Source organism: Pipistrellus hanaki (genome assembly GCF_964339955.1).
Source record: "Pipistrellus hanaki genome assembly, chromosome: 2".
Taxonomy (NCBI): Eukaryota; Metazoa; Chordata; class Mammalia; order Chiroptera; family Vespertilionidae; genus Pipistrellus; species Pipistrellus hanaki.
The window spans coordinates 74,192,338-74,205,973 of NC_140504.1; the positions used below are offsets into that span (position 1 = coordinate 74,192,338).

At 37.7% G+C, this 13,636-nt stretch overlaps 1 protein-coding gene across 36 annotated transcripts in view; it reads right to left on the reverse strand.

Annotated features, from left to right (window-relative positions):
- ABI3BP (ABI family member 3 binding protein) overlaps positions 1–13,636 on the reverse strand; it is a 237,401-nt gene that overhangs the window by 143,156 nt on the left and 80,609 nt on the right. For all 36 annotated transcript variants that reach the window (XM_084875404.1, XM_084875411.1, XM_084875410.1 and 33 more), the window contains exons 3-4: positions 8,200–8,268; positions 4,660–4,792 (exon numbers count right to left, since the gene is read on the reverse strand). In XM_084875404.1, the coding sequence (XP_084731530.1) occupies positions 4,660–4,792; positions 8,200–8,268 (202 nt within the window). The remainder of the gene's footprint in view (positions 1–4,659; positions 4,793–8,199; positions 8,269–13,636) is intronic.

The window sequence follows — 13,636 nt, forward strand, 5'->3', positions numbered from 1 at the left end:
CAATTAATTGATCAGTGATGACCTCAGAGAGAAGTTTCAGTGAATGGTAGAGATGGATGGAAGCCACTGTATGGGTGGCATAGAAATTGGGAATATGTGAGCTGAAGTTTAGGAATTAAGAGAGGAGATTAAAATGTAGAATGCAGCTGTAAAAAAAGAAGGATCTCTTATCCTTTGAGACAGCATGGAGGGACCTGGAGAGTATTATGCTAAGTGAAATAAGCCAGTCAGAGGAAGACAGGTATCACATAATCTTACATAATTATATGTGAAATCTAGTGACAAAAATAAAATGAGGAACAAAATAGAACCAGAGACATTGAAGCATGCAATAGACTTACATGTTTCTGAGGGGGAGTGGGAAGAGATTGACCGAAGAATTTACATGCATTATGTATAACCCATGGACATAAACAATAGTGCAATGAAGGCCTGGGGATGGAGCTGGAGTTGGGTGGAGGAGGTCAATGGGGGAGGGGAGACAAGGAGACATTTGTAATACCTTTGACAATAAATACAAATTTAAAAAAAAACACACACATAGTTTGGAAGATATAACAGGATCAACAGATTTTGTTTTCAGGTAGGGAACTCTAGAGCATGTTTATAAGCCAAAGGCAGAGCACCAATGACAGTGAAGGGGCAAATGTGAAAGAGAAAGGCTTACAGAATGTGGAAGGGACTCAATGGTTATTGTACGAAGCAAAACATATACCCCTTGGAAAAAAGAGAAAAGAATGGTAAAGATAAATTTGGGCTGAAAAAAGAGTAAGCTGATGGTGGATACTCTAAATTTCCTCAGTTTTGCAAGAGCCAGGATGGGATAGGGTAGAAAAAAAGCCAGGATGCTATTTCCATGACCAGGGGTAAGGTGAGGAGTGCCTGGATTGGAATCATTGGTGTGGAAATGGAGAAGTAAAAGACAAAGGTACTTACATGCATACTTCTCAAAGGCAAAAACAATATAACTCGGGGCTCATTAGTTATAAGAGATGAAAAAAATGAGTAAAGATTCAAATTAAGGTGAGTGGAAAAATTGTGATACTCTAGAAAGTAATAAGACAAATGAGGTAATACATCATATTAAGTTTCAAATAATGGTACAACATAAAAGTAAAAATGCTGACATTTCACTGCTTATTATTCAGCATCCATTTACTGAAGGTCTACTATGTACCAGATGCTAGCTTCAGGGACTTGTGAGATAATGGTGATAAATGTACATATGATCTCTCTCCTCACAGGACTTAAAATATACATGGCAAGACAAATGGATATCAAGGCATTATGCCCATTCAGGTGAAAATCCACAAATATTGAAAATACCCACTTCTTAAATACTTTGGGGGGGAGGGGGAGAGTCAACAGCCAGCTCAGCTAACAAGGAGGCCCTCATTCTGCATTAAGAGTAAATAAATATAATATGGAAGTGTTATAAAATGTGAAAATGATATATAAATGAATCATAAAACGTCAATAAGTTGGCAAAGAAGCAAGAACTAAAGCAATCTTAAACGATTTAAATTGGAAACACAGGAAAGAAAAAATAAGTTATTAATGGCAAAATAAATTTTGGTTAAAAACATGTTTTACTCTTCAACTGGGCCAATTTGGAAAGCTTTCTTTTGACCTTAGGTTTATCAAGGATAAGTGTAATATTCTTCCATTCAAGAATAAAAACCATAAATTAAGCACATCTATTCTCCAATATGAATTAAGAAAAGGGTCTATAAACAGGGAGACCCATATGATCCCTACGCCAATAGGAATAGAAACACGTACCACAAAAGAGTAAATCAACATTTAATTAATATTCCCAAGTTTAAAACAAAACAAAACAAAAACAGGGGTTTTCTCACTGAAAACTTACAACACAGAGCTTTGACATAGGAAGTCCAAAAGCAAAGTAAAAAGCAAAACTTTTCCCAAAATTTATTTGTATTTGTAGGATAAATGAGGCTATCCAACAAAACAATGGAAACGTTTTTTGTGTTTTTTTGTTTTGTTTTGTTTCGTTGTGTGCGTGTGTGTGTGTGTGTGTGTGTGTGTGTGTGTGTGTTTGTTTTTTTTTAAATAAATCTTTTATTGTTCATATTATTACAAATGTTCCTCATTTCCCCCCCCCTCCATTGTGTGTGTGTTTAAATCAGAGACTCTACACAGGGGGCCAAATATTAGAGTCCAGTGGATTAAAATAACATCAGTTGGTATTTCTGTAGCAAGCCAAGGGCATTCAGTTTCAATGGTTTTGTAAGAAGATACTCCTGAAGGAAAACTTCAGCTATATTAATCTTCCAATTTTTGAGAAGCAATTGTTCGCCATAGCTATTATTGCTTATTCTAACCTACTAGATTAGTCTAAATTCTAAAAACATCTGCATGATCATCTGAGAGTGAATTTCTCCAAATCTGCTTACAATTACACTAATTTAGAATTGTTCTGGTGGATTTATTTGGCTGCTTATACTGAGTATAGCATTTCGAGAGAGCTTTTAAGTAGGGACTACTATTTTTTTCTCAAATACCACAAAGACTAAAATGTCAGCTTTTTATTAACTATACTGGGGAGAAAGGAGGCATAGTTAAATGAAATTCACAAATACTCCAAGTTCTTCCTTTTAGTCATTACTATTTAATTCTTCTCTTTTAGTCATGTCTCAACTATTTCCTATTTCTGTCCATAGCATCTTGACATGCTATTATTTAATTTTAATTTTTTATTTCTTTTTTATTTTCTTTATTGATTACATATGTGCCCTTATTTCCCCATTGCTCACCTAAACCCCCTCTCATGCCCATTTTTAAAGAAACTTTATTTGAAATGGAATTTTTTATTTTAAATATTGTATTATGATTTGACAGGCATGAGTCCATCCACTTGATGAAAAGGACAGAGCCAAGGTGTTAGGGGGTGAGGGTGAGGTGCATGCGTGGTCTGTGTAGCTTGGGCCTGTGAGCCACCTGCCTTGATTAAAATCCTAGTTCCACCAGGATATCTGTTCCTCTACCTTCTCCAAATTCGTTCCCTCCACGTGCTGTCAGTCCATGACAACAGCTATCGATTAGAATCTGTCATTAGATAAATTCTTTCATGAGAGGGTCAGTAAGACCAGGTGAGATTAGAGCAAAGGCTTGAAGACAGGGGAGGAAATCACATCCATACTGTGCTATATGAATTTGCAGGTAACTGAACCTCAGTGATTTATCAAGCAAGTTGAATAACTGCATTTTGCTACAAGTGTACCAAATTTCTTTTCTTCCTCCTTCTTTCCTTCCTTCTCTCCTTTCTTCCTCCTTTTCTTCTTTCCCTCCCCACTTTTCAACTTTTTTAAAAATAAGAGAATAAAAAGTTATTTTTAAAAAAGAAAGCAATTTATAAATGTTTATTTTCTCAGCATTGTCACCCTGGACCAATCCACTAGAAACTGGAATTATCACAAGAAAGCATGTTCTTTTAAGAATCCATTTCCAAACAAAATAAGTATGGGTTTAGTAATGGGTGAAATAAAAATATTTCAGATTTTTTGTAACATCTCAAAATTATTTTTTTTTAAATTGGGTTTAGCAATATCTTCTACATGCCTTTCCCCAAAAATGTCTCTTTCAGAACTGTAGGATGAACATGTGAAGGGAAATTTAATTTTTTTCATAGTCTAGATTTCCTAATCAAAGTCATATGAAAGGCACTTTTGAGGACTTATAAATATCTTAAAGGTCTTTCTTTGTAGTTAAATTTAGACAAATAAAAATAAGCAGTACACAAATATATATTTGGCCAAAAGGTACATAAAAACACCTTAGTACATGAGAAATGCATATCAAAATGGCAATGAGAGAGGATTACACTAGAAAAATACTAACAACACAAAACATGGTGAGAACGGGGAGCAACTGGAATCCTTCCTATGTTGCTTATAGGAGTGTAAATGGATAAGTTAGGCAAAAACAAACAAACCAAAAAATAAATAAATATACATCTTTCCTGGGAGCTAGCAACCTTTCCAATTTTATTTTTATTTTTATGTTTTGTCAGTAGTGGAACGATCCACTCTTTTTGCTTGCAAAGGGTGAACAGAATGCTACTATATTTCTCTAGGACATTTACCTTTCCAACTTTTAACAGTCTTTCCTAACTGCCTTCAGCCTCATCCTCTGAGCTGTCATTACGCTTCTCACTGATACTCCCCATTTGCCATGTGGCTTATTCTCCCTGGAAGTTTATTCTTTGTTGAGAAAACATACTGTCCAGTCTATGTGGCTCAGTGGTTGAGCATCAACCTATGACCCAGGATGTCTCTGTTCAATGCTTGGTCAGGGCACATGCCCAGGTTGAGGAGGATGCAGGAGGCAGCCAATCAACTATTCTCTCTCATCATTGATGTTTCTATCTCTTTCACCTTCTTCCTTCCTCTCTGAAATCAATAAAAAAAGAAAACAGAAAACATACTTGCATGTTTCTATCCAGGTAGATGGTAACTCCCTTATGGGTAAACCTTTGCATTCCCCTTACATCCAGAATGGGCTGGACAGCTAAGAGGTGACCTGTAAATGCTGATGCTCCTGATATTTATACACTCTTCTAAGAGCATGCACAAATACTATTAAAAGCAGGCACTAATTTTCAGATGAAAAATTAAGTCTTCCGTTATGATGAGTTACCTGTCATTGGGACAGTGACTCGGCAATGTCCAGTCATGGTGTGGGTTAATGAGGAAGCCCCAGGACAGGAAGACAGAGCTTGGTGTCAGAGTGCCAACCACCAGCTGCAGAGGCTTGCGAGAGCGTGATTTGCCTACGGAGGTAACATATAGGTTAATTCTGTAACAGTGTATTTTCATGATTGGGATAAAATGCATGAAGATGACTTGGTAAGATGAAGATAGTGTGAAAGTATAAAGTTCTTTTTATATAATGCAGAAATATTACTAATTCTTTGACATTTAATTTAAGCATGAATCAAATGAAATATTCCTTTTTGATATTATTTGTTTGCATATGTATATATATATGTATATATTCATATATGTGTAATATATACATATAAACTATACCCAATTATATCTAGTTTTTATTTTCTTGTGAGTCAGGGATGAATATGGAGGTCTTGGCTGATACCAGTAAAATAAAAACACACACATTTTCATATACATATACATACATACTTATTCCATTTCTTTTACACACAAAATAAAAACATGCTATTTTCCCCCTGGGACTGTGAATTAGTGTGAAATAACATCTGAAAAAAGTAAGCTCAGCATCTAGGTATAGGAATATTCTTTCTTTAAAACCTATTTTGGAGTGTAAAATCCCCATCATACTATTAAAATAAGAATATTTTTTACAGTGAGGATCCAAATGGAAAATGCAGATCCACTTTTAACAATGCTGGGAGAGTGGGAGTCACAGGAAGCACAGCTGTTCCGATGAGACTGAGTAGATTTGGGCAATGCTGATAAACCACAGTAGATTCTTTTCAAGTATAAAGAGGCCAGACATTTCACATTTTCAAAATATGTGAAACTGCAAGAGTGGAAACAGTGAAAAAGAGAAGGGAAGGTCCTCAACCACAGAAACCAACACTGGCTCACAAAAAAAATCAGAGTGAATGAAATAAAAATCCAATAGCAGACCTCATAAAACTGCATAGAGCTAACATAAAACATACATATTTGTATTCTCATTGGATTCCCCTTTCATTTCATGAGACTATGGGTGTTGTATTTACAATAGGACCAACTTGTGTATTATCTTAGTCTAATGCAAGTGGGAACCAGTGGGTAGAAAGGTACCCATTGTATTAGCTTAGTGGAGCTTATCTGAACCAAAAGCCCTTGAAAATTGTGTCATACTGTTGCTTCTACTAGATTTAAGTTTCTGAAAATTGTTATTTCAGTGAAAAAAATCTTCTGAGCCCAGAAAATACATAACCTAATGATGACAAATTGTCTCATTGTAACATTGCTGAATTTTTACAAGATATTTGAAATAATTTTCAATAATAGTTATTGTTTACTTGGGTGCAAACATGCATTTATACTTCTCTATAGATTTTTCCAATCCACCCATCATAGTACCTTGTATGATTGTGATACAAAGGGTCCAAGTCTGGGCGCCAAGATGGGCAGATTAGAATCTAAAATGAGGGTAGGGAGCACTGGTAGTTTTTAAAAGCCCTGAGGTGATTCTGGCATGCCTTTTTCCACCCCTGAGTTGATTTTGACTAATGTAATATTAATGTAATCTTATTTTACAGGTAAATATAACTTTCAACCTACAAAACTTTCAAGGGTAGCCAAGGTCACACCAAAGGCAATTGTAATATAGTTTTCGTTTTACTGCATCATTTGTTTATCTGACACCTTATGAATATGATGCCACTTACAGGCCAAAGATACATTTTTTTTTTTCACAAGGGGACCTATGGCTTACATGACCCATCAAATAATTATTTTACTAAGTTTGATTTTAATATAAAATGATTAAATAATTACAATTTTAGATGCAAATATAAAATGAATGGAAGTGAATCCATTAGTCATGTTATCCTTCTCAAATGCAGATTACAAAAACAAAAATGATATCTGCTGCCTGAAAGGAAAGGTGGGGCGTTATATCCTGAGCAAAATGAAGCCATTTCCTGCTCTGGTCATCACAAAGTGAAAAATGCCTTCTGAGGCCAGTGTCATAGCAGCTCCAACACGAAATGAAGTTATGAGGTGCTACTGAGGTGCAATCACCGCCTTCACTTTCCTTATATATTTTTGTATATTTGTATTATGATCATATTTGCATTAAGAAACAGTTCAATGAATATGAAGCCAGAATCCCATGGAACCAGACTCAATGCTTCTTGACTTTATTGTTAAATATTTTTAAACAGAGTCTTGAAATATTGTGAGATTATTTATCTTGAAGAGTATGGAAAGCTGCCTGGACAACTATTGTTAACAAGTTGAAAGCAGTGATTGAAATTTTCCTTGGGCTTTGGAAAATATAAAAGGTCAGGAAAAGGAATGTGTATTTTTCAAAATGCTTGACTATTTATTGCTTCTCTTAAAAGAAGTGGAAACACCAAAAGGAGGGGTGGGAAGAGGAGAGGGGAGAGGATTGTGGCAACTGATTCCTGTGAACCAGGTTTGGCTGGAAGATTAACACACAGCTGTGTAGGACCCCTTGCTTGGTATATTTAAAGATCTGTATGTTCTCCCCACCCATTTTATACCTTAAAAAAGATGTAACAAAAATTAAACAAAACAAAAAAAATCCTTTTTGTGTGTGTGTGGCAACCAGTGTACTATAAAGGATAAGTCTGACTAGGGAATAATTATTTTGAGGACAGTTCAAATTGGAAAACAAGGTCAACCCTAACAGAGTTAGGAAGGTGTAGTATCAGGTGGTAAAATCATATTCACAGCTATAATTGGTCCCTTGTTAAAGCAATGGCAACTCATTTGATCTGAGAAGACACTTAAGTAGTAAAACTGGGGCAATTTCAAGAAGGATTTTAATCTTTTCATCATGTGGAAATAATCCTACTCATTTATTCCTATGGCATCTCTGTTCCTGTTTCAAGACATCCTATCCATGGGAAGATGGGTGTTGCACTGTTGTTTCATTAAAGGAGGCTCTTCTATATTTGACTAAATAGAAGAGGTTTAGAAGGGAGAGATCAGGAGTAAATAAAACCTAAGTTCCAGTCTATTTAATCCAACACATATAGATTAATTATGCCTTTGAAATGTAAACAGTCTCCTTCAGCAAAGGTTAGACATCAACATTTGCCTTCAAAATCTGAAAGGCACAATAGCAAGCATGAGGTCACACATTTCAAAACAAAAACGCAAACAGGAGCAACTCTCAGTGAGCACTTGCTATGTGCCAGGCCTTGGCCTAGGTGTGGCATAACCACGAACTCTAATTCTCACGATGACCCTAATTATGCAGCAGAAAGGAGGCACTGAGAATTTACATAGTTGCCTAAAGCCCTGCAGTGCACAGGTGGTGGTACCGGGATAGGATCCTGAGAAGTCTCCACTGGACTCTGCTACTAATCTAGCGACCCAGAGCCTGCTGCGTATGTTTCAACTTCTAATCTGCCTTCTTAGGCTTCCCCAAGGCTCTGGGTCTCCGTGGGTAGAAAAGAGACAAAAAGTCATGGTTTAGAGTTAATAAAAAACAAAATGAATGAAAAAATACCTGAGCATGACTTCTTTTGACTTGGTGGAGGAGCAGATCGCACAACAATCAGATATTTAGGCTCTGCATCTGGAAATAATAATAATAACTTGATCAATAAAATTCGTTGAGAATGAGCAGCATTTGCCACAGCACACCCATGTCCTGACTCAGTGCTCCCAACTTTAGTCATCGTAACCACAGTGGATGAGAGGACCCAGGAATTCAGAAAGTTAATACTTCTTGCATAGTTCAATTTAGTTCAGTTTTTAAAATGAAAATTAAATCCAGATTTTTAAGACCAAATGGACAGAGGTAGGGGATAGGTCTTAAAAGAATCTTACTAGACATGGATTTCATAACACAACTTCATCAGTCCTTTCCCCTGTAAAGAGATTTTTTTTTGAAAATCAGATCAAATCGATTCTGTGACCCTTTTCCTCTCAGAGGGTCAGTCTGATGCAAAAATCAGGGACGGAAAATCCTACTTGCATAAGATATAGAGTCATGTCACCTGTTGTATGATCTGAAATTGCTCACTTTTGTGAAGATATTATTTTGTTGTTTTTAATCCTCACCTAAGGATATTTATTCCATTGATTTTTTTTTTAAGAGAAAGTGGAAGGGAAGGAAGAAGAGAGAAGGAGGTAGAAAAAGAGAGAGAAAGAGAGAGAGAAACATTGATGGGAGAGACACACACAAACACATTAATTGGTTCCCTCCCATAACTGCCCCAACCAGGGTTAGGGATCAAACCAGATGCATTCCCTTGAGTAGGAATCAAATGGTGACCCTTCAGCTCATGGGCTGACGCTCTAACCATTGAACAACACTGGCCAGGGCAACATATAAATATTTATAATGACCAATTTTATCTAGTTACATAATTTCTCAACCAGTCTCATATCTAACCTACCATTTTTGTGAACAATTTTAAAATAAGCTCACAATTTTAGGTTGCTATAATTTTCACCTAAAATATGCTAAGGGGAAATAAATTAATAATCTGTTTTTGAAATATTTAGGTTTTAAATAAAATGATGTTTAAATAATTATTATGTGCTAACTCAATCATGAGCTAATAATTTATCAAATGCTCTTTTTTAAACTGATGTTTACAAGATGTATGGTTGGTTTCAATATATGTAATAAGGCAAATGCACTTGGGGCATACTAAATAGCATTTTATAAGCAGCTCTACTAGATTAACTAAGTGATGGGTATTATTTATAATATTAGTGACCTTGTGCATGAAATTTGTGATTCCCTCAGCCCAGCCTGCACCCTCTCCAATCGGGGACCGCTGGCTCCTAACCACTCACCTGCCTACCTGCCTGATTGCCCTTAACTGCCTCTGCCTTGGCCCCGCCACCATGGCTTTGTCCAGAAGGGAGGTCCTGGAAGGTCTTCTGCTCTAATTAGCATATTATTATTTTATTAGTATAGATATTTCTTCAGTAACATTGGACCCTGAAACTCATTCTACTCTAAGCTGCATTCAGACGCCATAGTCAACAAGAGTTCCTCACCTTTTGCTCAGACGCATCGCACATCTTTGTCTTGTGTTCATTCTGGGTTCACAGAGGCCTTGTCTGCCCAGGGCTTTACAAGACTGACCTCATTCTCAGCAAGCCAAAGGCAACCTGGAAACTCAACTGCCTTAAATGACTAGAGCCTTTGTTTTTTTTCTGGACATCTCTCTGCTCTATTTGCTATAACGTGCTGGGTAATTACCACTGCATAAACCAAACCAGGGAACTTCAGGATAAACAGAGCTTCGCCTGTTTATCATCTAGTTGCCTCAGGAGCACAGAACAGATAAAGGAGCATTCATTGTGTTTCAGAGTCTCAAGTGTTTGGAAGCATCTCCTGTTTAGTGAAGCTTATGTTGGGAATGCGCTTAATGTAAATCAAGTTTCCAAGTAGAAATAGATTAACCATTTCCTGATTCTATTTGGGCTATAACATGATAAAGGTAGAAGAAACTACCAGGTATTGAGTATTTTCTATGTGCAGGATACTTGTTAAGCACTTTACATTCATGCCCTAATCACTCCTCGTGGCAATCCTCCTGAGACATCCGATTATCACCCCAATTTGTAGACGGGCAGTAGTCAGCTTGATGGGCACAAAACGTGTGTAGCCACACAGAGTCCTGTGCCCAAAGGGTGCCATGCTTGGTTTAATAACCTGCTCTCACCATATCGAAATTGTTAATACTTTTGTCTTTGACTTTGAGTTTCGCAAGGGAAGTTTGATGGAAGGATGGAGCATGCGAGTGAGCAAAGACCGGAACAATATGCATATCTTCAGTTCCTCCCATCCACAGAGAGCATTCGAGATGCCCCATTAGCCCAGCCTGTCAAAGGGTCCATGATTGCCTGGGAGTTCAGTAACACTCAAAGGTAGAACAAGGTAAGCATATTACACCTATGTCTGAGGAAGGGCCTAGGAGGGGACACTGGCAGCTCTGAGGCCACACTTCCCATTTGAACCAGAACTTGGGTCAAAGCATAATGAAGGCAATAGCCTTATGAGCAACACAAATGAGTAAGGAAACCAATCGTATTCTTTTTCACTCATGTTACTTCTTGTAGTCACCAACTACTTATGCTGGAAATGATGATGTAGAAGGAGTAGTTAGAGCAACCCAAGTTCTTTTTCTTTAGGTTCTTCCACATTCACAAGCAAGTCGAAGGCAGAGTATTGGTAGTAGGTGCACATATCAAGAAACGAAATAAAAAGTTGAGTTAGTTTTGTACATTTCCACTGTTCTTGTAAGAATGAAATATATGTATGAACTACCAACTACAAGTTGTGTAACTTCAGTGATACTGCTTAGGAGTTTAAAATACTTACATTTGCACTTAAAACTGTAAGTACAATGCTAAGTGTTAAAATTCATGCTGATAATAAACAAATTTAATTTAATGACATTAAGGAGCAAATAGAATAACACCAGGACAAGCTGAGAGGGAAACTCCGGACGAAAGGGGACAACTTTATATGTTAGTAGCTTTAATGACACTCCCCAGCCCCTCACTTTTTGAACCAGGAACCCTTTGTTTTTATTTTGCACCTGACCCTGCAAATTATGTCACTTTCTTAATCTAGCCCTCAAAATGCCCTTTTACTAAAACTCTGGCATTCACTTCTAGAAATCAAAGCTAAATCCCTAGTTTTCTTAAATTGTCCTTACTGTGACAGAGCCTCTTAGAGTTAACCTTTTATTTCCTTCCTTGATACACATTAACCCAACTATGCCTCAGTGGTTTTTAAGAAGACTTGAAGTACTAGAAAAATAACATGCATGATCCAAGACATACAAGCAATTTAAAAGTAATTTTTGTTATGATCCCAGTCATTTTGCATAAAGCAAAGGCAGTTACAGCCAATTACAAATTGGAACAGATGTTGGAATCTGGGTGCACATGTGGCCTTCTCTGCTCATTAAAAACTTTCAGTGTTCATGGATTTCAGCAGTGTTTGCATTTGATTGGTAACACAGATATGGAAAAATAAAACAAGTGAAAAAGAATTCTATTTCTATTCTGAGCTATGAAGTTCTTTGTGGGTTTGTAGCAACCTGGAAATTCACACAACAGTAGCCTGATCAGAAATTCTGGTAAAACATGCCAAAATACATGACTTTTTTCGTTTAAAGCATGTGTTAACTAAAATGTCAATTTAAGAAAATTGTGTGGAATGCAATTACCTTAACAAATGTTCCTTTTCTAATAGTTAAGCCTATATACATGGTTGTAGGCTATTTATTGTATATCTAATTTGCTTAATATTTTAAATGCCCTATGGTAGACCATAGAGACAGTTTACTGTTTGGGGAAAACTACTATTGAAATCCTTTATTAGGTACTAGAGGTTTTTTTTTTTGTTGTTGTTTGTTTGTTTAATATATTTTTTATTGATTTTTTACAACCGACCAGCTGCCTCTTGCACACCCCCCACCGGGGATGTGCCCGCAACCAACTTACATGCCCCTGACCAGAATCAAACCTGGGACCTTTAAGTCCGCAGACCGACGCTCTACCACTGAGCCAGACCGGTTTTGGTAGGTACTAGAGTTTTTGACGATACAAATAATCCTCTCAGAATTGCCGTGTTTGACAAATTCCAATTCTCTCATGTTTTAATAGAGGACACCTGCCTTGTAAGCTACCTGCTTTAGAATGCTGTCACAGTGCCGTTTAGTTCTGCCACCTACATTTCCACACAATAACCATAAAACAAACCAGATGATCCTAAAGGGGCATGAAAAACAAACAAACAAAAAACAACACGCCAATTTATTTACCCTGACATCTTTTTTCACAGTTTGGTTTCATGTCAAACTAAATTTCTGGGCATAAGAGTGTAGACTCCAGAGCCTGGATAATCTTGCTCAGCTACCTCCCAGTACAAGGTGGACTCTTTTGGTGCACCCCTTTGTGGGCTGTGTGCACAGTCTTGTTCTAGTTAAGCCTTGATTGCTGTTGGTATCACTGGGAAGAATTGACCTCCAGGCCAATTGGCTGTGAGGATCAGTTGTGTCTACAATTGGAGAACTTCTGTTCTGGAGATACCCTTATGGGGCAAGACTTCTTCAGTGGGGTTTTGGTGCTCACTGAGTCTGCCCCCTGAGTATGTCTCTTATGGATGTGAAGAGTTGTAATCTGGATTGTCTCACCCTGACCACTGGGTTCACTGGCTCTTGGATCTTCAAGGATGTGCAAAGTTAGGCATTGCCTGTGGCTACCCAGCAGATCTACAGAGATCTGCACATTCCTCCTCTTTGATTGGGATTTGGAGGTACTCAGATGAGGCCCAGCTGTGAAGCAATGCAAGCTGCTGTGGGGCCTTGGGCCTTCTTTTGGAGGCTTTGGGCTCTCTGACCCAACTACAATTTGTTAGGTATTAGATTGCAAAAGCCAGGCCATTCATATGCAAATGCATCTGCACACAGCTTGGGTGAGATTGTAAATTGGTTAGGGTGGGGGTCTCAGGGAATCACTGGGGTGGAGCAAACAGCAATGTCTGACCATCAGCCCTACCCTCAGAGGCCCTTGGGTTTCAGTGTCCCGCAGTAATCTCTGCAAACACCGCTGAGAGAAAGCTGTCTTCATGTTCCGGCCCAATGCCAGACAGTTTAGTTTTTTCTCATATGAGTCTGGGTCCCCAGAGTCTCACCCAGAACTGAAGTTCAGAGCAGTCTGGAGCTTGTATTTCCCTCCAGATTGAAAAAGACAACTACCCAGTTGACAGCCTTTTTCTGCACACGAGAGCCTCCGAACCTCTGCACTTTACTTCCGTACTTCCACACCTCCTCCCACTCTCAATGTGCTTTTCTCTGTCCTTCTAGTTGTATAAATTCCACTCAGCCAGCCTTCCTGTGGTTCTGGATAATATCTTTTTTGTCTTTTAGTTGTAGTTTTGAAGTGGCTGTGCAAGGCAGCAATTCAGG